We start from the raw sequence: 22,065 nt of genomic DNA on the forward strand, positions 1-22,065 counted from the left end.
CCTAAGATTGATCTTTTTGCATGTGGAGCCTGATTTAGAAGATAATGAACTCTTAGCTGAAAAATACAATTAAATACAACCATACAATGGTAAAGGAAAAATCTGTGCTTTGCTCTACGAAGAACTAAGAAAAAAGGTTATAAAATCTATTTTAGGAGACTTGCATATGCAGCTCAGTTTAGTTGTCTTAGCAGAGAATCACAACCATCAATTATCATCATGTCAGTACTGCCAGATTCAATCATAATCCTTAGTTCTATTTGTAATGTCAGCACAACAGTATTTTTGCATGTCTTTTTTTTTGTCTGGACAAGAAACACAGTCAGATGCTTCAAGAATTCAGATGTAGACACTAATTCTTTTATGACTGAACTGCACTCTGGCTTTGGAGAAGATGTTTGGTGTCTGTTACTTATACCCATCTTACAGAGGAGGAAGCTACTAGCCTAATTCCTGGGAAGTGCTTAGAAATACATGTTCAGATTGCTCAGTGTAAAGATGAAATCAGTACAGGTTTTGTCAAGTCACTTATCTCTGAAAACAGACTGAGCAGAGCCTTGCAAGGTCACCTTTACAGCACTGAGATCTGTTAGAACCTATAAAATCCTGATATTGTTACAAAAGTGAAACTTTATGGTTAACTAATTGCATGTAGGTTTTATTTATTTATTTATTGCGCCATGATTTCATTCCATTATCTTAGAAAAGTGCATGTTTCTGAGAAGAATTCTTACTCATCCTATTGACATATGGTCAAATACAGCTGCCAAAAATGTTGAGCTGTTGCTGCTGTGAGCAGACTGAAGTCAGAAGCCATTTGTGCAGCATTGCTAGCTCTGGTGTTGTGCAATTGTTGGGACTTGAACAGTTCAAACTCCCTGTATGTACAGGAAGTAAGCATGAAATTCAAATGGGAATTGCAGTAGTAGAGAAGTTGAATCTTTCTCCTGTTCTTGTGAATAAGATCTTTAAAATAGGATGAAAGATACTCATGAGACAGGGAAGTCTGTATCAGACTACTCCCAAAACTACTGACCCTGAAAAAAACAGTTATATCTCTGGGTATTTCCAGGAAAAAAAGGCCAATGTTTAGAAAGCTTGAAGAAAATTAATGGTGAATTGTGTAGAGAAGTACTTACTTTTCCCATTGAAATTTCCTTTTTTATTGATTCCCTTTCTGTTCATGGATGAGATGCAAATAGAAACTCTCAGTCTATTGCTGAAACATTAGTCATTGTTTATGGTGCTATAGTCCTTAGTGTTTGTAGTGCTTACCATCTGTGTCTACTTTTAATCAGAAATTGTGAATAGCAAAGTAGTATAAAGCATCAGAGATAACAAAAATTGAAAATTTTGGGTATTGCTGAATTGCAGTAATATCTGCAGGGCATCCAAATGACCTCCCATGAAAGCTAATAGTCAGAATCTTTGTAGTCCAAATCTTAAAAGACAATAATGATGTACAAATCTTGGGAGAGGGATTTAATGAAATGTAAATATGATGTGCGGCTTACAAATCTTAGCAGACAGTTAATGTGCCAAGCAACATCCAGCTTTTGATTTAGTTTTGATTTCTTGAATCATCTCTGATGATTAAGGACTAAAATAATACTAAGGAGAACCAAATTGGGTAGAATAAAAATGTGTGTATTTACACATAAGGAACAACTTAGCAGATACTAAATGAATAATTGTGTGTGCAGTGGCAGTTCTACACCAAATCCTCTTAGACAGGTGTTGACCAAGAAACTCAAGGGAGTAAAATGGCTAGATTAAGAGTTCGGTTCTTTTGCTAATTACTGACTCAAAAAAACCCACAAAGTTGATATCATTCCTGCAGTTGTGTTTGTGATAAGAAGAGGAATCGCAGATGTAAGAATGCTTGGCAAGATGCCTGTGAAGGAATGGAGGAAGCTGTAGTACATAGAACTACTTCCATTCTGTCCTTCAGCTTGTCTTCCTTCTTCTCTGAGATACAGAAATGGTGAGAGGACCCATTCCCCCCTATGTACCTTGCTCAGAAAGGGAGAAGTAAAGGCTAAGAATCAATACAGAGTAGGGGTTGAGCCTAATTTATGACTGCAGAAGTAATGACAATTTTAAACTACAAATTTTGAATTATAAGTCAGTGATAATTGCAACAAAAATCTTCTTCCAGGCCTGACCTGTAAAGCTTTCAAAAGGCTTTATAATAGCAGTCTGATTAGTTTTAGGTTCTGAGATGGCAAATGTGCATCAGAGAGATATGTGTTAGAAGTCTTTACTATTGATGTTTAGATTAAGACTTCCTTATGAAGGCTCATTTGTCTGCTCTCTCCAGCCTCTAAATTCATTTAAAAGAAAACAAAAGCAGTGTCAGTGACGTACTTTGATGGAAATCAGACCACAGTATTTTTGACTAAAATTGAGGATTTGGGTGCTCCTCCTTTCAAATCTGGCCCAAACAATTTTGCACATCTGTACTTACACATTCAGGTGGAGTGTTGATCCAGTAAGCATCCTCATTCAAAGAGATGGTGTAACAACCGAGTGCAGACGTGTCAAATACACTACATGTTCTTAAATTATGTTTTAAGCAATGAGGACATTTCAGTGGAAATGGGCAGAATTAAAATGCTGAACTAGTTATATGATCATGCAGTTCCATAGCAATCTCCCAGTCTTGCAGGAGGTACTCTGAGAAAGGCATTTCTTTGTGAAAGTTATTTCTTTGATCCTGAAGCAGGTGATTTGTCACCTTCATACGTGTGTCAGGTTCACCAGGTAATTTCTGTTATTGCTGAGTTTTATTTTCCATGTGGTAGCTCAATTCTGTCATGTCACATACTGCTGAGCTTTCTTCTGTAGAAGGTGATTCTGCGCCTTACTGTTATAGCCCAGGGAAAGGGGTTAAATATCTCTCACTTTCAAAGGGTGGTATCTTTAAGGGGAAACAATACTTGGACTGGAGTTACATTCAGCGTTAAATCTGGAGAGTACAAGTACAGCTGCCACATTAAGGCAGTGTGTTCTGGGAAGACATGGAAAATAAGGTTGCATCTACTCATACTTTGCATTTGAAGATTAATCATTAAGTAGTCTTAACTAAAGAAAATGTTGATAAGCTGTTTTGTAATACAGACATGCCCCTATGTATCCTTATGTTAGTAAAGACTAGTAAAGTTGTAAGTTGTCTGATAACTTCCCTTCGTCCAGTGAAGGAATAAAGTACTGCCTGCTCCTTGTAACTGTCCTGCCTGTGGATGTCCTTTGTGTTCCAAATAGCTTATGATTTGATTAACTCCACCTTGAATGTGATAATCCACATATGCTTAGTCAAAAATTGCTGAATGTTATCTTCTGTTGAATCTGTAGGTAACATCAGAAACACTGAGAAGCTAAACTATGATAAACAACATCAGTATGAGATAATGGTAACAGCTTTTGACTGTGGACAAAAACATGCAAGAGAAGATGTCTTAGTACAAGTTAATGTCAAACCAGTGTGCAAACCAGGCTGGCAAGGTAAGGTTTAATAGCTTGTATATCTCATCCAACTCCCCCTTGTATCCCTGGGCAAATCTGAACAGATAGTTCAGATATTTTCTGCCTTAGCTTATCCCTTGCCTGTGGAATTGTATCTTTCTGTCTGTCGGCAAGGTGACTGCTTCATTTTGCTGGCAAGTCTCCAGGTTGAATGACACGTGGTGCAAGTGGATGGTATTTGTCTTCTCAGGATATTAAGACCTTTAAGTGAACAGCTGGGTGTGAGGCATTAGTTCTTCACTACCAAGTCAGTAATTATAATTTGAATGCAAGATGCAGCGTAATTCTTTCAAAAACTTTCTTCATTTCTTTCACAGATACATTTTTTTAAAACCTACTTATTTTTAAAGGTGCATGTAAGTCACACAGTCGATGGTGTTTATCATTTTGAACCAATACCTGTAAAGAGTACCTGCTGATAGAAAGAAATCAACTAAGAAAAGCTTACTTGATGATTTTTCCATTACTTAGTCAAGAAATCTGGAGGGAGACTAGGAATGGAAGATATTTACAGTGTATTTACATCCCTGCTGCCCTATCCCAGGCACACAATACGGCACTTGCCCTTGTTAAACTTCAGCCAGTTGCTGATTGCCCAGTTGATCGCTTACTACCAGGATGCTGGAGGCTGCAGTTTAGGAAAGGTTATGTGATGATGATAGATAATTTCAGCTCCACATCTATTGGTTTGTGGGACTTTTTTTAAGCAGCAGATTTCTATACTACCATCTGCACATTCTAGGTGTTTTTAGCTGTTCCTCTAAGGCTCTTCTTTTGTTTCCCCGTTCTGCTGACACAGAGCAGACACCGTGTACTTTTTGCTTCACTGTGCATTGTTTAGTTCACCTCCAGAATGATTGTTTTTGCTGCAGTACTTTTACTGTCACATTAATATTGACTACTATAAAGCTGTAGCATTCTTAGATAAGGAGAGACAAACCTGTAGCAATGCAGAACTAAACAACTGTATTGTATTTTCATACGAAATATCAGGTCATAGGTGAAATAAGAATCAGAAACTTGTAACTCAGACCGTGTTCATTTAACCTGTTTATAATACCATAATAGTGTATTATTTCTCATTACTCCCATAAAACTGAAAAAATCTTTCTCCCGTGATTGGGTTAGCAGAAATAAATGAAATAAGACAGTGTGCTAAATAACGTAGTTGGCCAAAGGGACATCCCGTATCATAGGAGTTGTTTGGAGGCTGCTCAGGATTCAGCTGGACATCGATCAGCTAATGGAGAGCAGTTGCACTGTGTCACTGGTTTTGTGCATTCTTTTCATTTCTCCTCCCATTTCTTTCCTGTAACAGCTGTCATAGTTTGAACTCTCAAGTCCTACTTTTTTTTTCTCTTTTTTTTTCCTTTTTCTCCTTTTTTCCAATTATTTCCCCCCATCCCTCTGGGGAGGGAGAGTGAGTGAATGGCTGCCTGGTGCTGAGCTGCCTGCCAGGTGGAACCACAGCTGCCTTTTTTGTCACAGCATGGGGCACAAAGGGTTGAGGTAACAGCAGATCTGACCAGAGCATGTTAGCAAATCAGTTTATAATTAGTTATAATGGTTATATGTTTAATTGTTGTTGATCCCAATGTTGATTTATTTACTCAGAATTTATTCGTGCACAATTCTGTTTTATGTAACTTCTCTCTTGCTGATTATCACCACTGAATGATGGCTTTAGATTTGTTTTTTGTTTTCTCAGTTTTTGTTATTCCATGATATGTTATGTTACACCAACCAGTGCCCAGGCCAATCTGTCCCCAGTGACTATCTTGGGGGGGGTGTCAGTATATAGCAAAGACAACAGAACAAAAGCTGTACCCAATTACCTGAGTTCTGTGCACAATATATTTTAGCACAGCATCATGTTCCTTAAAAATCCTCAATTTCAGTTCATGATTGGTGTTTACTTTAAAGTACTTCAGAAGTAGATACTTCCATTAATCTACTTAATAGATTGATACTATTCTTGTTAAAGATTTTTTTATAAAGAAATTACACGTTCTGTTTGTAATGCATGATGTACGTCTATTAAGGTGGTGGCCTGTGGCTTTTCTGCCACCAGAAGGCACAGTGCTATCGCATCTTTCAGGTCAGCTAGTCATTCAGAGACCACATAAAGGTTGCATCAGCTTGCTTCTCCTGCTGAAATATAATCTTCGTTTTGTTCAGAGAAGGGCAGGACCTTCTCTTCCAGTAGCAGAGGGATCTTAGAACACTTGTGAGTACACGTAGTTCATAGATATTATTTATAGTAGACTTTGCATGAAAGAGGTTGGTCAGCTACAGAAACCTCACATAACAGAATCAGAAAACTATTTCTAGTCCTGAGGAACAAGTTTGAAAACTTAATAGATAAATAAATAAATCTTCTTGACTCAATAAAAATTGATTTCCATTCTCATTCCATGCATGTACCTGGCAGTTTAAAATGTAATGCTTGTGTCGTTTTAGCTGTAGAAGATATTTGCCCATTTTTTAAAATGAAAGTTATTGCTTTATGACTTTATGCTTGGAGGTGTTGTGTATGTGTCATTAAACCAGGGTAATTATAATGAAATGCTCACATTGAGCTGTTAAATTGAATCACACTCTTTAGTAGAATATCTAGTCTTATTTTTTTCAGGCATTTGAAAATTAATTGAATTGCTGAGTACCTCAGGTTGTGGGGCTCACAGGTTACGTGAATTTATACTCATTTTCAGTACTTGTATGGTTATTGCTCTTCCATTTACCTACCAGACATAGTTAGACAAAGCAGACAAATCAGATTCAGTCTCATTTTTAAGATAGAACTGCACTTCCTCAGCTAATTGTGCTTATGTCTTTTGGCTAAATTCACGTGAATATTCCAGGTAAGTGTTTTTGTATGTCTCTTTTACTGTGGCCTTTCCTAGAAAGGCACTGTGATGTATTGTTCAAGATTGTTGTGTTGTGTTGTTTGTTGTTGTTTTTTGCCTGGCCATGTCAGACTGGTAGTTTATGGGCATACTGTTAAGCTAATGGAATCAGCTCTTTTTCCGTGTTTCATTCTTTCCGTACTGATGCACAAGTTTACTGAAGAAGTTCCTGAGCATGACACTGGGGAGTCAGTGTTTGCCTTCCTAAATTTGTGCTGTAATGTAGTAATGCTGTACATCAGCTTGTGCCAAAGGACGAACAATACTGTTTGAGTTTAGTTAATCAAACACCTGCCATTTCAGATGGGACTGTGTCTTCTGACTGTTTGAAAAACCTGGACACTAGTCACATTTTAAGATCCAGTTCTGAAATTCAGAGTCTTTGTAGACTTAGGCTACATAAGATTGTTCTTCTAAATCAGTTCTAGAGGAACTGGAAAATTGCCACAACATTCCTAAAGGGAAGGTGCTGGTCTTTTGAACGTGTCCAATAGAGGATACATTTCTGGGAGAAAGTAAAATGACCAACTTTGCCACATTCAGTGTAAAATGAAAGATTTCGGTCTTCTCACAAATCATTTTACTCAAAACAAACAAACAAAAAAACAAAGCACAACAAACAACAACAAGAAGAAACAAACAAACAAACAAAAACCTCTTCACACTGCCACCAGTTCTTTTTGCTAGTTCTGTCTCTGTGCCCTTTTCAACATTACTAACTTTGCTAGTAGTGAAATACAGAAGATGTTGGCCACACCCTCAGTGCCTCTGGGACACCGAAATGCCATGGGAACAGTTACTACAAAAATCAGATACTTAGTTGTAGCAAAGCTGTTATAAACTTTAAGGTTTCTCAGGTATCATGCCCTTGCATGGGAAGGCCTTGTATGTGGTTTGGAGTAGTCCTTGACTGACTTTTTAAACATACACTGAAACCTCTTTGCATCAGTGAAAGAAGTTCAAATTAGGATTTTGGATTGATCTGTGATGCTGCAGGAGACCAAGATACAAAGGCACAAGTTAAAGTGTAGTTGATGTTTTACAATTTAGAGCTGAGAAAAATGCAGGTAATTTAGAATGTTCGGGGCTTATGATCCCTGGTCACAAGTCATCATTTTTAACAAGTAGAAAGGTAATACTGGGAAATAAAACAACTCTTCCAATTCAAGGGACACCCATATAGCAGTAATAGAGTACCATTGTTCTTCCATATGAGTTGAGGCGTTTTATTTATCATATTTTATATAAAGCATTCTTCATATTGCATTTGCAAGTAGATAAGTTACGGTGAGTAATTCAGTTACATTTCCCAATAATGAATGTTTTGCCCGAGAGCCAGTTAATTAGTAATAACAGAGAAGCAAGAAAATGTCTGAAATCTGAAAGCTGCTGAGATACAAATTTGACTGTTATTTTTCTTGTTGGTGAGGAATATAATGCTTTACTAGTGAATAAGAGATTAGAAAAAGTAATAATTCTTATGTTAATTCTTACGTTATTAGCATATGTTCAAAACAAGTTGTTTTATTTTTATCTTAAGTATTTGAAATAATTTTCTTCTCCCATTTGATTGAAAAAATGTTAATTTCAAGTTTCAAAAATGGATTAGAAAGAGAAATCTGTTATTGTAATGATGTACCTTATGATTCTTGCAATTCAATGGGAACTGTTTCAGTTGTCAGTAAAGAGAAATGTATGCAATACTGCAGATCAAATCTGAGTTTGTATGGAATATTACTACTTGAAAATTACTACTACAGTAGTAACTCAGCTGATATATGCACAGACATTAAAGGAGTCATAGCTGTCTTTTAGTCAGCGATGTCCTAAAAATTCTAATAAAAATATTTTAATATCTGCAGAATGTTCTGTGAAGTCGCAGCTTCCTCATGGAAGCAAAATGCTTTGTCAGCACCATTTGTATTAAAAGTCACAAAGAAAATCTGAGAATGCAGGTGCAGGTTGTCAGCATCCCATCTTTGTCTGTACTCTGGACTGGCGATTGCTCTGCGTTTCAAAGTGTTTGCCTGAACTGTCAGATTTTGATGCGGTATTTATAGAACACCTTGCCTGAAACTTTCTGAAGTCTCTTGAAAAACACCAAACTTTTTCACTTAGTGAATTCATAGATTTGTCTCTGTACATTTGCTTTAAGAGATTTAGTTGACTGCCAGGACCTAGTTTTTTTCCCATTTATAGACTCCTCTTTTACCTAGGTCTAAAAATAGAGAAACCTTAACTATGTATGCAGAAGTACTTCTAGTGGGAAATTTTACAGGTACACAGATGTACACTCTGGTAGCAGAGCTGAATAGTTTTATAGCTTCAAAATAATTAACTATTTATATTTCTGTATTAGCGTGGCATTGTTTTTTAAGCTCTTTAGAAGGTTGGCTACAGTTGGCTGAAAAACGAACAGGAAAGAGCCAAAAAATAATGTTTTTAACTAATGATGCTTTTTAAGGATTTCTCTGAAGCAAGCTATAGTTTAATTGGATTTAAAAAATTAAATGCATCAGTTGAGAAACAGTGGTATGTATACCATGTCCAGGTTTCCTAAGGCAGGTGATTGTTCAGCATGTTGTAGATTGCAAGACCATCTGCACAAGCACAGCTTAGCCAGACCTAGCTGAATGCATGAGTAATCTTTTGAGCTGCAACTTTCAGTCATGGGTGCTTCACCAAATTAAAAGACAAGAGGTAGCACTACAGATGTGTTATATTAGTTTTGGACACAGTCCATTAAGACTGATGCATATTGCAGGTCCTTGGAGGTATTCGTCTTATCATAAAACTATGAAATCTAACCAAATTCAGTGGAACCAACAGCCTCAGTAGAGCAAGCTTGTAGGATGTCACAGGGACGTGGACATTGGAGAGCTAGACTGACTGATTAGCAGTTATGTCAGGATTTGTTACCTGTGCTTGTGTGATTTAGTGGTATTACTTAATAGAGTCCGATGCTGAGGCAAAACCAAATTTATAGGATATTAGTAAAAGAAATGACTATTGTCTTATCCAGGGGCATTTGAGAGCAGTATGTCATCTAAAATTACATAATTCTTTTCCCATTTTTAATCTCCCTTGAATTTTTTTGTTGTTGTTTCACTTTTTCAGATTGGAACAAACGTATTGAATACAAGCCTGGTTCCGGCAGCATACCTTTGTTTCCCAGTATTCATCTAGAAACGTGTGATGGCCCAGTTTCATCAATACATACAACAGTTGAATTGCAGACCAATTATATTGGAAAGGGCTGTGATCGTGAAACCTACTCAGAAAAATCTCTGCAGAAACTATGTGGTATGAACATGGCTGTCAGTCAATATAGCAATCTTTTTTACAGATAAAGTGCTAAATCCTTGTGATATGTAAGCATGTAATATATCTATTTAGCTTGGCTGGTTCATTTTCGATTGTGGCAATGAAAATCAAGGGATTGGTGATTAACTAGTGCCCTGTTCTTCTCTTCCATTTATTTTTACTTTTTTATGCCTTTTCCCTGCTTTCCTTTTCTTTTTTTCCCCTCTCCTCCTACTCTTCCTTTCTCTATTTTTTCCTATTTCCTTATCGTACATCTTTCACATTTTTTCTTCATTTGGTACTAAGTCTGTTTTTGTGACAGTATATTGAGATTTCACATATAAGTCAGCCGTCAAATGAAGACCATAAGATCACAGGATAATTTAATCTCTAACTTCTGTTTTAAGTCTTCCTCACTCATCTTTCTGCTCTGCTGCTAAGTGCTGTGCCAGAGCAAACACAAAAATAAAGGAATATTATGGGAAATCAATTAAGAAACAGTTGTGGAGGCTGAGAATGAGAGGTAAACATGATGGAGAGTAATAGAATTCACATAATATCATGTTTTTAATCTGATAATTGCTTAGTTTAATCCTTTATCTCTGTGCAACTAATGTCCTTTAAAAAAAAAGGAAAAAGCCCATTTTCCATCTGTGTGCATCATCATCATATTCATGATGTTAAAATTAAGAGGTTGAACAAAGTCATGAAAACAGACCCTGAACTTGATTTCATAAAATGTGTTTTAAATAAAAATAAATACAATGTGGCTTAAGTACTTCTGCTGACTCTTAAGAACTTAATGTTGGCAGCGAAAACATTGTGTTATGCCTGTTACAGACCTATACTGCAGCTGGCACAAACACTGGCAGTCCCCTGTTAACATTACCCGCTAACACTTATGGGCTAGCAATTTCAATTTCAAGTTTTTTTCTGCTGCATAAACTGGATGTTTCCTTAAAGTTAAATTCAGTGGCTGGCTGTACCACGTGTAGGCCTAAACAGGTTAAAATTAGAATGGTAAAAACATTTCCAGGGGTTTGACAATGCCACTATAGTAGCTGCAGGCGGTGTGTGAGCTAGTGGTCAGAATCTAACTGTACTGCTGAACTTCCAGTTTTAGCTTAGCATACCTGTGAAGGACTAGGATGTGAAGCAATTGAAAAAATAGAATGCAAAAAGCACATGTAAAGGAAGTAGGGACAGTCTTACTGATGAAAGAGCGTATTTTTTTTGCCTGCAGTTTCCATTTCTTCATAGAGAAGAACAGGCAGGGTAGAAACTGATAATAGGGCTTTGATAAAAAAGGTTAAAATGGAGTGAACTTTCAGAATTCCATTAGGAAAGATTTACATTTTGATATTTGGCTTTTCTTGCCAAATAGAGAACAGGTATCCTACAAAAGCAGGTTAAATTATTTATGGAAAACAGCTTTCTTCCAGAGATGATCTTATTTTATCTTATGGTTGGATAAATAATTTCTTAAGTGAAGGAAGAAAACTCTGCATTTTTCTTCTGTCAGTGAAGTACTGTGTGATTGTAGAGTGCAGAATTGAACGATCAGAGACAAGTATTCAGATGTGCCATATAAAAAGCAAGATTGTCACTCTATAACTGCAGATCCAGTTTATAAATCCTGTGTTCAGTTCTTAATTTATCAGTTAGAAATGCAGAGAATTCAGGTGCTGAGGGACCATGCATTAAAATTCTTTTATTCATGTGACTGATTGTTCAGCTCTGCCTTTCTGTAACATAGTAATGTGTACTTAATTTTGACAGTAAAGGCGGGCAGTTTTATGGATTAAATTGCAGACAAATCAACAGCCTATTAGTATTGTGCCTCAAAGCATTTTTGGAAGTGTTTTTTTTACCCTGTCATCCAACAGTAATAACAGACAATGTGTGAAAGACTCGAGGATTCCCCCTGAGTTAATTCTAACAAACAAATGCATTTAGCTAGGGACCACTTACTAATGATTTACTTTCCAGATGTGGGCTAATCTGAGTTCTGAGTAACACTCAAGTCCTGTATTTATCATTTGGCAAGAACACGTGGAGCTCCAACCTGCCACAAGCCAGCACTGAAGTGATATTACCTCTTTTACAGTGAATATTCTGTATGCAATGATATTCACATCAACAATCTGAGTATCCATTGCTGTCTATTGGACATTAGGGCATTTGTTCAACACTCACATCCGCTGTACTGAATATGGCTAAACAACACTCCCATACACTACTTATCTCTCTGTGCAAACAATGAAGGAGGATGTGAAGCCTTCATGTTGGAGCTATAAAACTCTGTTTTAGTCTTAGCACTTCTTGAAATAACTGGAGACATGTCATTAACAAATCTTAGAAAACAACAAACATTTCTAAGAGAAGTAATGTAATGTTTTTTGTAGTCACTGTGCAGTTTGTTTCATCTGCTGGTTTTATTGGTTGAGCATGTTGGCTACTAGATAACGCATATGTAATTTGAGAGTGAAGCTTGCAGGACCATTTGGGATGTGAAAATAATATATATGTGTGAATCAGGCCCCACACCACATAGTAAATTCATCAGTACAGCTTTTTCATTAGTCTCTCATTCTGCTATTAATTATATGCCATTTGCAGGAGCATCCTCAGGTGCCATTGACCTCTTACCATCTCCCAGTGCAACAACTAACTGGACGGCCGGGCTTCTTGTGGATAACAATGACATGATTTTTAAATTTGATGGAAAACAGGGAGCCAAAATTCCAGATGGAATAGTCCCAAAGAATTTAACTGATCAATTCACAATCTCTCTGTGGATGAAACATGGACCTAGCCCAGGACTGAGAGCTGAGAAAGAGACTATTCTCTGCAACTCTGACAAGACAGGTGAGTCTGTCTATTGAGGAAACATTTGGAGAAAGGCATAACGTATTTGGTGGAGCTCTAAAAGTAGTTAGGTTAAATATTGATGTGGGACAAAAGAGTTCTGGAAGATACTATGTGGCTTTCACTAGAACCATAATGATGCACAGTACTGAAAAAAAAACACAATTTTGATTTGTTGGCTTTTTTTGTCTTTTAGATGCATATTGCTTTGAAACACTTTAACCTAAACAGAAGTGTTGACAATAGTTCAGCTCACTAATCTTCCTGCACCCTCTTTCAGAGATGAACCGACACCACTATGCCTTGTACGTGCACAACTGCCGATTGGTGTTTCTGTTGCGTAAGGACTTTGATCAGGCTGATACGTTCCGCCCTGCAGAGTTTCACTGGAAACTGGATCAGGTACTTGTGGCTTTTTCTTATCTGTAATCAATCCATACCTCCATCTGCTTTAGAAATTATAGAGGACAACCCAAATACCCATGTAATGGTTTGGGGAAATCGGAAGACTACTTCAGTTACGTTGCAAATTCCAACTGTTGTGAGACTTTTCTGGGCTCCTCGGAGAAAGAGATAAATTAGGTTGGCTGAATCATTCATTTCAGTAAGTTCTTTAATGGAGTCATATTTAACACTAAGTAGAGGTTTATATCCACTGTCAGCGGAGAATCTTGGAGACGTGACATTACATGTAGGTCCATAAAAGTTTTCCATTTATCATTGAAAAAAACCAACAATCTCCTGTATGAGCACAATAGAAGGGATAGATGTCTTTTCAGTACAGAGTATACTGACATGTGAGGAGCAGTTTTTAATATATTTTTAAGTCTAATCTATGGATTTTCACTTCCATCTGCTACGCTGTATGTAATTTCTCATTTTTATGAAGAGCATATTGTAAGGAAATTATTATTAAAGAGATAAGAGTTGTCTTTGAAATATTTACCAATTTTAACCAAGATAAGGATCGTTTGGATAAAAGAAGACACATCTCATCAGCTTGGTATTTTATGTAACCAAGTTTCTTCATGTCTTTGTGTCCACACTGTAATATCAAAGATGTAGATATAGGAATGCTAATTTACCATCAAAATGCCTATTAAAAGACCATCTGTGTCCTGATTATCAGAAGAATGTGGTGATAAACCATGGGATGATCATCTCACTTGCTTTTCATATCCATTAACCAGCTTGGAAACAGTTTCTGCTGTATGTGATATGAAATCTTGGTGCCTAGAAAGGGATGCATTTGCATTATATCCTATTTAAGATTACCAGTCTCAGTTAATCAGTGTCAGCTCAGAATGCTAGACTTCAAATGGCTGTATAGATCTAAAATCATCAATGATACTATGAAGTTTTATGTAAAATATGAGGTTGACTCCAAAAGTAACGCCTCCTGTTTTATGATGTTGGCCCATCATGTCAGGGGCAGCTGTTGGCAGTATGGCAATAGAGGTTAGACCTCCCAACAGTTTTCCATTACATTTTGCTGCCATGTAACAGATGGCAGCAGAGAGGCGTTCTGACAAAATGGTGTCTGGTGTGGAAGTATGAATGAAGCAGACGCGTTCTCACATCTTGAGTGGAATACCAAATATCTGTTGAAAGAACTCTCATTTCTGATGTAAACCCTAGAATTACTTACATCATCTTCTATCTATATGGTCACTATTGTGGTGTAGTCCAGAAACTACTGGATACTTTATAGTGTTTATCAAAAAGCAGCTTAGCATTCCAATACAGTCTCTTTGATCTCAAAAGGGAAAGAAGTAAGGGCTAGATTTTCAAAAGAACATTAACTGTTCTGGACTCTTCTGAAAATCCCACCAGTTGGCTTCTTGGTTTTTATTTATTTTTTTCATATTTAGATTCTGAAAGACCTTTGGAAATCTCACCCTCAGAACTGTGCACTGCGTAGTGACAAATCTTTCAGATTCCTCAGGGATTTCTTTTTGAAGAAGTGTGGGAATTTGGCCGTAGCTAACTGCTGGACATTTTCTCCCAGTCTGCAGTGCACTGTGATATGCAGTGCTACAGATCAGATTGCATACATAACTGTGGAAGACAGCTGACTCAATGGTTGGTACCAAGCACAGCTAGAGCAGAGTAAAATGAGGTAGCATACTTCATTGCTGAGTTTGCTTTATGATTGCAACAGCAATTCATAGCTTGTTTTTGCTGAGAGGAATCTTGTGACCTTGGAATAGGGTGAAGCATAAACCAGCAAAATCATTTATCATCGTTACAGCAGAGTAGTAAAATTTATTATACCAGCTGCTTTGGGCTTTACCAAGCCCACAAAACTACTCATTCTTTCCTGGCACTGACCAAGAATGTGATTTTATTACCATTCCAAATTTCACTTCATTCTTTAGATCACATTTTTGTGGTGCAGAAGCATGGCACAAACTTTAGTTGCCAAACAGTCATGGCCAAATACAAGAGGTCATGTACCATTTTATATACCCATACATGAGCAGTGCCACTGAAACTCTGAGATGCAACGCAGCCATAACTGTAATGCACAGCAAGTGTCTGAATCTTTAGGGTTCTTTATGTATGTATCCTCATCTTACGGACAGATTATGGGTTTTCAGAAAATATTGTACAGCCTCCTCAGGCACACAGGAGATAACGGCACATGGTGGGTTCTGGTTCAGCTCTGAGCTTTCTGATCTCTCTGCGGCAGTACAGCAGGCTTGGAAAATGGGGAGCTGGTGAGCTTAATTTACGCTCTCAATCAGGTTTCATTTCAGCTATGAGTGCTGTGTCTAGCTTTTGTCAATTTCCTTGATGAGAATAATATTAATAATGTGGAATTTTGGCAAATGACGTGAAATAGAAGAGCACATAATGGTCTGATACAAATTAAAATTAACTCAGTCTATCAGTTAGCAAACAGAACAGAAATCTCTATTGTATTTCTTTTTTCCATAAATCTAACTTGGTTTTGCACTAGGATACCGAAACTTACCAAAACTAAAGTCTTTGCTACTGAAATGTGCATTAAAATGGAAGAACAACTTGATCTAGTCATCTCTTTTGATGTTTCACTCATTAAATTCTTTTTTCTTCTTCTAATTATTACTTATATTGTATGAGATATACATGGTACAACCTTTGCATAGAGAGATGAACTTTAAATGTTGTCCTAAAATTCTTCCAACCATCTCGTGCAACTCCTCAATTGATGTCTGATATTTTAAAATATATGCTATTATGGCTGATAATTAATGAATTTTATGTTGGTAATTTGTTATGGAAAATGACCGTACTAACACCTTCACACCCTAAGACTGCAGGAGGTCTTTACTGTGGGTTTGTCAGTCCTCACTGTACCTCTTCTCCGTATAATCAAAAACTGTTTTCTTACTTCCAAATCTCTGGGAATGTATTTAGGAATGACTGCTGCTAGGTAAGACAAATGTTTATGATTTACATGATCTTGAAAAAAGATCAATTTCACTTTTCACAAAGAGCTCGGCTTTTTTTTAGGATATTGACTGTTCTATGAAATAGATTTAAGAAACAATTCTTCAAGATTTCGGGGGAATTGATGTCTGTCGGCCATATTGAGCTATTACTAAAATGGTGGGCTTATTTGCTGAAGAAAGTAAAATGTTCCTGAGAGCTGCATTAAACATCTGCAAGGCATGCAAGCCAATGCTTCTGCTGGTGTAAATCTGCCCTGTTCTTTTCAGTTTCAGCTACTGCAGGGAATATAAATCTTGGCCATCCTTCAGAACCCACATACGTTCTTTAAGAATAAAGTGGATGCCAGCAGCTTTTAAATAGGATCAGGGTAACAGGGCAGTTTGTGAATTCAATACCACCAATTAGAAATGAAGTCTTAAAAATGTGCTTAGATCTGTGAGTGCTGCCAGAGCACAACAGAGCTAGGAAACAAAGCTGCAAAATTTAACGTCAATCACAACCTTATGTTAAAATTGAGTGTAAATCTATTTATGTTTCAGAAGTATGGAAGTAGAAAATGGGAATCCTTTTGTATGAATAATTTTATGCCTTAAAAGCTTATTTTACTTTGGAGCCACATATTCTTTGTGAATAGGAAATGAAGTTTATGGAATCTTTCTTGGCAGGCAGAAGCAGGAACTTCATTGGATTTTGGGATCATGGAGTCATAGAATGGTTTTGGTTGGAGGGGGCATTAAAGCCTGTCTTGTTCCAACCCTCTGCCATGGGCAAGGACATCTCCCACTAGTTCAGGCTGCCCTGGTCTCCATTCATCCTGGCCTTCAATGTTTCCAGAGATAAGACACCTGCAGCTTCTCTGGGCAGCCTGTTAGAGTGCTTTAATGCTCTCCAAGCAAAGAATTTATTTCTTATGCCTGATATAAGCCTACTGTCTTTTAGTTTAAAGCCTCTTGTTCTGTCACTGTGCTTCCTGGCAAAGAGTCCCTCCCCAGATTTCCTGGCCTCTGTAAGGCCTGAACAGACCCCTCACTTCTCCAGGCTGACCAACCGCAGCTCTCAGTCCCTCTCCATAGGAGAGGTGCTCCAGCCCTCTGAGCATCCTCATAGCTTCCCCTGGACCCACTCCCACAGCTCCATGTCCTTCTTGTTCTGGGTGCCTTAGAGCTGAACACAGCACTGTAGGTTGGGGACTTAGAGTAGAGTGGAAGTTTCATTATTTCTGCAGCAACTTTAATATTGAAGATTTCAACTTTATTGGCTCATAATTTCTGGAAATATACTGACTTGCTTTAGTATTATTGATATCTGTAATATTTTGTTGGTTTGTTGGCTGTGATTTTTTTTTTTCTACTTATTCAAGTCATAAAAATCAAGTTCCAAAAATCTCATCACTATGGCATATCTGTTGCAATATGTCTCATTATTGTATTATAGCATGCCTTCTGACTTTATAAGTATCTGTATAGCAGCCGATTAAGATCCTATCAACTCCGGTTTATTCATTCATTATTAAGAAATATACAAATACGTTGGATGATGATAGTGCAGTTCTTTCAAGCCAGTACCAGTCACAATGGAGAATTAATAGTGAATTCTTCAAGACAGTGAAGAATTTTACTGCATTTTTTCAAGCATTTAGTCAGAGTCCAGGGTCTTGCTTAGTTATTTTCCAATAGTAGTGATTGTATTATTGCAAATAGAGCCTTTTTGATTTCAATTTATTTTACATCAATTAACCTGTGGACTCAGATTTTTTTCCAGAGCTGGCTGTTGTTCTTGTTATAATTGGATACATAGCCTGTATGGCATTTTTCTTTTCTTAGCCTAAGTAACCTCAAACTGTTTGTCACTGAAGTATTTCTGCTTAGAGCATTGGATTTGGATGCACTCCTGAGTTGAGGGTATGCTGTCATGCCCCACAGCCATTATAGAGATCCCAGTTTTCTTTTTCTGATTGTTCTGAATATTCAACTAAATGTGGTTGAATTAATGAATGTTCTTATATTATCTCCCAGTACTCAGCTAAAGTAAATAGAGTAGTTGGGATCACAGTTAAAAGTACATTCTAATTCAAACAGAAAATGATTTCATAAGTCTAACTCTAGTGTTTATACACTAGAATATGATACAGCTTGGTATGTACAGATAACAGAAAACGTCTAGTTTCTTTCAGATAACTTCTATAAGAGGTCTTTCTGAATTTCACACATGGGTTCTTTGCATTAATGTTCTTCCTCTCCTCGACTATCACTTTCTATTTCAAGAAGACCAGTTGTGTTTTGATTTCAGAAATGCACGGCCCTAAGATGTTATACCATTTAATGAGCTGAAAATACTTAAGCAGTTACAGTGGTTTTCATTATCTGCCCATATACTTTGATATTTCAGGTATTCTGTAATTCAAAGTTTCAGTATTCAGTTTAGTAATATTCAGTTACTGTAACTGGATTTATGGGATCATATTTAGGTAGTTTTACTGTAGAGACTTTTCTTGGAACTTTTCAGGAAAAGAATGAAGAATCAGGACACAGATTTTTATAAAGACTCATAAAATCAGGTAATTTTGTGCTTTCTTACATATCCTGAACCTGATCTCTGAACATGTTGAGAACCATTTAGGCCCCACAACTTGGAGTAGGTACATCTTTACTCACAACTTTGTAGTTTGGGAGATTTCAGCATTTGAAGGCCGCCTTCAGTCCTTGAAGACAGCAGATGAGTTCTTGGTGTATACATGTGCAAGGCTGTATTAGAATTACCAGTCCAAACAACCTTTATCCTTTAAGATGATGTGGAGTTCAGTACTTCAATCCTGCTTTAGTTCTTAAATTTTGCTGGCTTCAGATGAAGTACCATATTTTGCTTGAAAATTTGAAGGAAAGGATAAACATTTGAAAGGATAAATAATGGAAGGATAAAAAATGTCCTTAAATTTTCACAATAAATATATCATGTTCTGTCTGAGTTCCAAGTTGAGGAAGCGCTGCTTTTAAGCTTCAGTACAAAAAAGAGAATATATCTGTAACTGCTACAGCGAACGTTTGTACTGAAAAACTCTTCCTTGAATTTCATGCCTTTAGAAGTCCTGTTCATTAATTTCCTATTTCAGAATACCTCTGCTAAGAGCGAAAATATTTAGGTGTTTTGTTTATGGCCATCTTACAATATTTATATATTTTATACTGAAGTAGGAGTTTAATAGAACTGATGCAGTCAGTCTGCATCTGTGTGAAAGGCACGTAGGGTATTTTTCACTGTTTTCTTTTGAAATAGAATCAATCATCAAGATGTAAATAATTTTTATGTTGTTATAATTTCCAAATTTCAGCTTAGCTGGTTGTTTCAGTTACCTTAGAAAATGAAATGAAGGAGTTACATTGGATTATCCAGACAGCCAACTGATGTACATATTGATAGACATTAGGAATAATAATTAATCTTTAAATTAGCAGAGTATGAAACCTGTTGACTTAATGTAATACTGGCACCTCAAGCCCATACCTAAAATGTGACAATCAGAAAGCAAACAATTCTTTGTTAGTTAGCCAGGAAACAAAAGCCAACTTTAAATCTTTTATGTATTTTTTCCAGTAATAATTAATTTTAAATAAAGGAATTCTTCATTGTGCTCTGGGAATGCACAGTGAATAGGCTAGTTTAAGGAAGCTAGTTATTAATTTGTACTGCCAATAATGTTGTCCTCTTAACCTAAGCAGCAATGGGTTGCTATCTAAATAACAAGAGACAGGTGTATGCTGCTGTGCACCTGAGGGGAGCACACAGCCTCATGCTGTTTGATAGTCTGCTTGCCCCAGAGAATGGCCTTTTCTATTATAATAAATCCAGCTGTGATTTTGCTACAAGAGTTTGAGTGCAAGTGTGATTTCTCACATTTGCATGTGAAGATGTGCATCGTCTTTACATCCTTCAGGCATGTTTTATCATCACTGGGAAACACTGTATACAAATGTTTACAGGGGCTTCAGAATCTAAAGCTAAAGTGTGAGAGAATGAAAAGTAGTAAATGAGTAACTAATACTTAAAGGCTATGATTCAGAAGAGGCTTTGTCACACTTAAATAGTAAGAGCAAATATAGGAGAAAAATGAAATCTCAGAAATCTCAGCAGCAGATAGAAATCTCCAGATACCATCTCTAGGTACAGAAGAGTTATGTATCCAATTTTGGCATATATTCTTGCTTTTTTTTTTTTTTTTTTTTTTGCCTTTTTTTGTTTTCTTTAAGTAAAAAGCAAACCCAATAACATTTCCAAAAATAAGAGCAACTTTTATGTTGTAGTAATAGTTCCATCCTCCACCCATTAACATCCATGTGTATTACGTATTATCCAAGGTAGAAGGAAAGTGTTGACATGAACTTCATTTACGTAAAGTTTTCTGAGCAGAGTAATCAAAAAAAGCTATTTCATGTTATTTTTGTTTACTGCATAAAAGAGAGAATTGAGCAAAGAACACAAGTCAATTTCTTTCCTGTGCAATAATATAAAGTATCTTCTGGTTGGGGATTCTACAGTGGACATTAATAACAAACCATACAAAATAATCACAAGCCTCTGGGAAGTAAAGCAAATTAAGAGAAATTACTGTAATAATATACAGATATCATTCATTAATTTTTCAAACGTTCTTCAGTTGCTGTACAAACAAACATACTTCTGATCTCAGTTTCATTATTCAGAAGGAGGAGGATAAGATAAATAGTCATACAGCCAAAATTGTCTCTCATTATGCGCACAGTTCCTGCAGTGTATCTGGTATGGAATTTGTATGTTTTCGCTTACCTTTTAGAGATAGCTACATTTGTAGTGTTGGATGGGGTTTATGGCCTTGATAGCAATGGATAGGCTAATCCATCCCTATCTATCTATTGCTATCAAGGCCCTAAACAGAATGTATATTCACTTTCTGCTGCATAGAAAAATTGCTGGCTAGAATTAATTTTATTCAACAGTGTATGGACATAATTACTTTTTGGTATCTCATCTGAAGAATACTTAACTGCTGTATGATCATTTCATAGTCTTATTTATTTATTTATTTGTTTATATATTGCCTTATCCATGTGTATACTTAATCTGCTTTATAAACTTGTTTTTACGCTCAGCGTACTGTATTTGTATAGGATGTGAGCGTATTCCAGTCCCTGAGTGGAATGTAGCCACAGATACTAAAATAGTGCTGTTGATCCTGAATTGATGAGTACTTCACAAAAGAGAGCACTGCAAATTCAATGTAATCCACTCCTTGAGGAGCAGTATCTTTCCAAAAGCCTGAAGCTGGCTCCTGGGTCTGACTGAGAGTGTTAGAGGGGAGCAAAGTAGCAGAAAAACAACAGGATACATTAAGTATTAGGATCTCATATAAGAGATAAATACAGATAGAGTTTTAGTTCTTGCTGTGAAAACCTAAAAATAATGAAATAAATACTAGGAGATAGTTCTGGAAGGAACCAGTCCACCCATATCTAACAACAGTATTTTTATCGTAGGAAGATGTCTTTAATCCAAGAGCCACTTTTCCATCAGCAAAGCAGTGCTTCAAAGGGAAAATTTCAACCAGCTCAACTGTGAATAAATGTTTGATCTTTTAGATAATTACTTTAATGATATCTATAAAACTTTTAGGGTTTGTGCAACACTGAAAATTCATTCCCACACTCTATTTGTTTCATGTCCCTGATGTGAACCAAAAGTATTCTGGGATTCTGGCCCTCAGTGCTATCTCGCTTCCTCACATAAAAGCACTAAGACCATGCTTGTAATTAGTACTAAAAGAAAGCTATCTGCTGGATGAATAACATTCCCTGGCAAAGTCACAAATATAGCTGATACCTAATTACCTATGCGTGGTATATAACATATAATCAATCTTTCTAAAAGACGCCAGCTATGTAATTAAAGGCCCAGCAGCTACCATTTAAGTAAAGAGACTGCACATAATATTTGGGTTGTATAATTTCCTCACTCATCTTTGAGTATAAATACAGAAACAACCATTCTTCACTTT

The 22,065-nt window shown here is 36.6% G+C and overlaps 1 protein-coding gene across 3 annotated transcripts in view; it reads left to right on the forward strand.

Moving 5' to 3' along the window:
• CLSTN2 (calsyntenin 2) overlaps positions 1 to 22,065 on the forward strand; it is a 279,156-nt gene that overhangs the window by 218,157 nt on the left and 38,934 nt on the right. For all 3 annotated transcript variants that reach the window (XM_072343954.1, XM_072343955.1, XM_072343956.1), the window contains 4 exons: positions 3,355 to 3,504; positions 9,549 to 9,734; positions 12,354 to 12,602; positions 12,883 to 13,004. In XM_072343954.1, the coding sequence (XP_072200055.1) occupies positions 3,355 to 3,504; positions 9,549 to 9,734; positions 12,354 to 12,602; positions 12,883 to 13,004 (707 nt within the window). The remainder of the gene's footprint in view (positions 1 to 3,354; positions 3,505 to 9,548; positions 9,735 to 12,353; positions 12,603 to 12,882; positions 13,005 to 22,065) is intronic.

Source organism: Excalfactoria chinensis, chromosome 9, assembly GCF_039878825.1.
Source record: "Excalfactoria chinensis isolate bCotChi1 chromosome 9, bCotChi1.hap2, whole genome shotgun sequence".
Lineage (NCBI taxonomy): Eukaryota > Metazoa > Chordata > Aves > Galliformes > Phasianidae > Excalfactoria > Excalfactoria chinensis.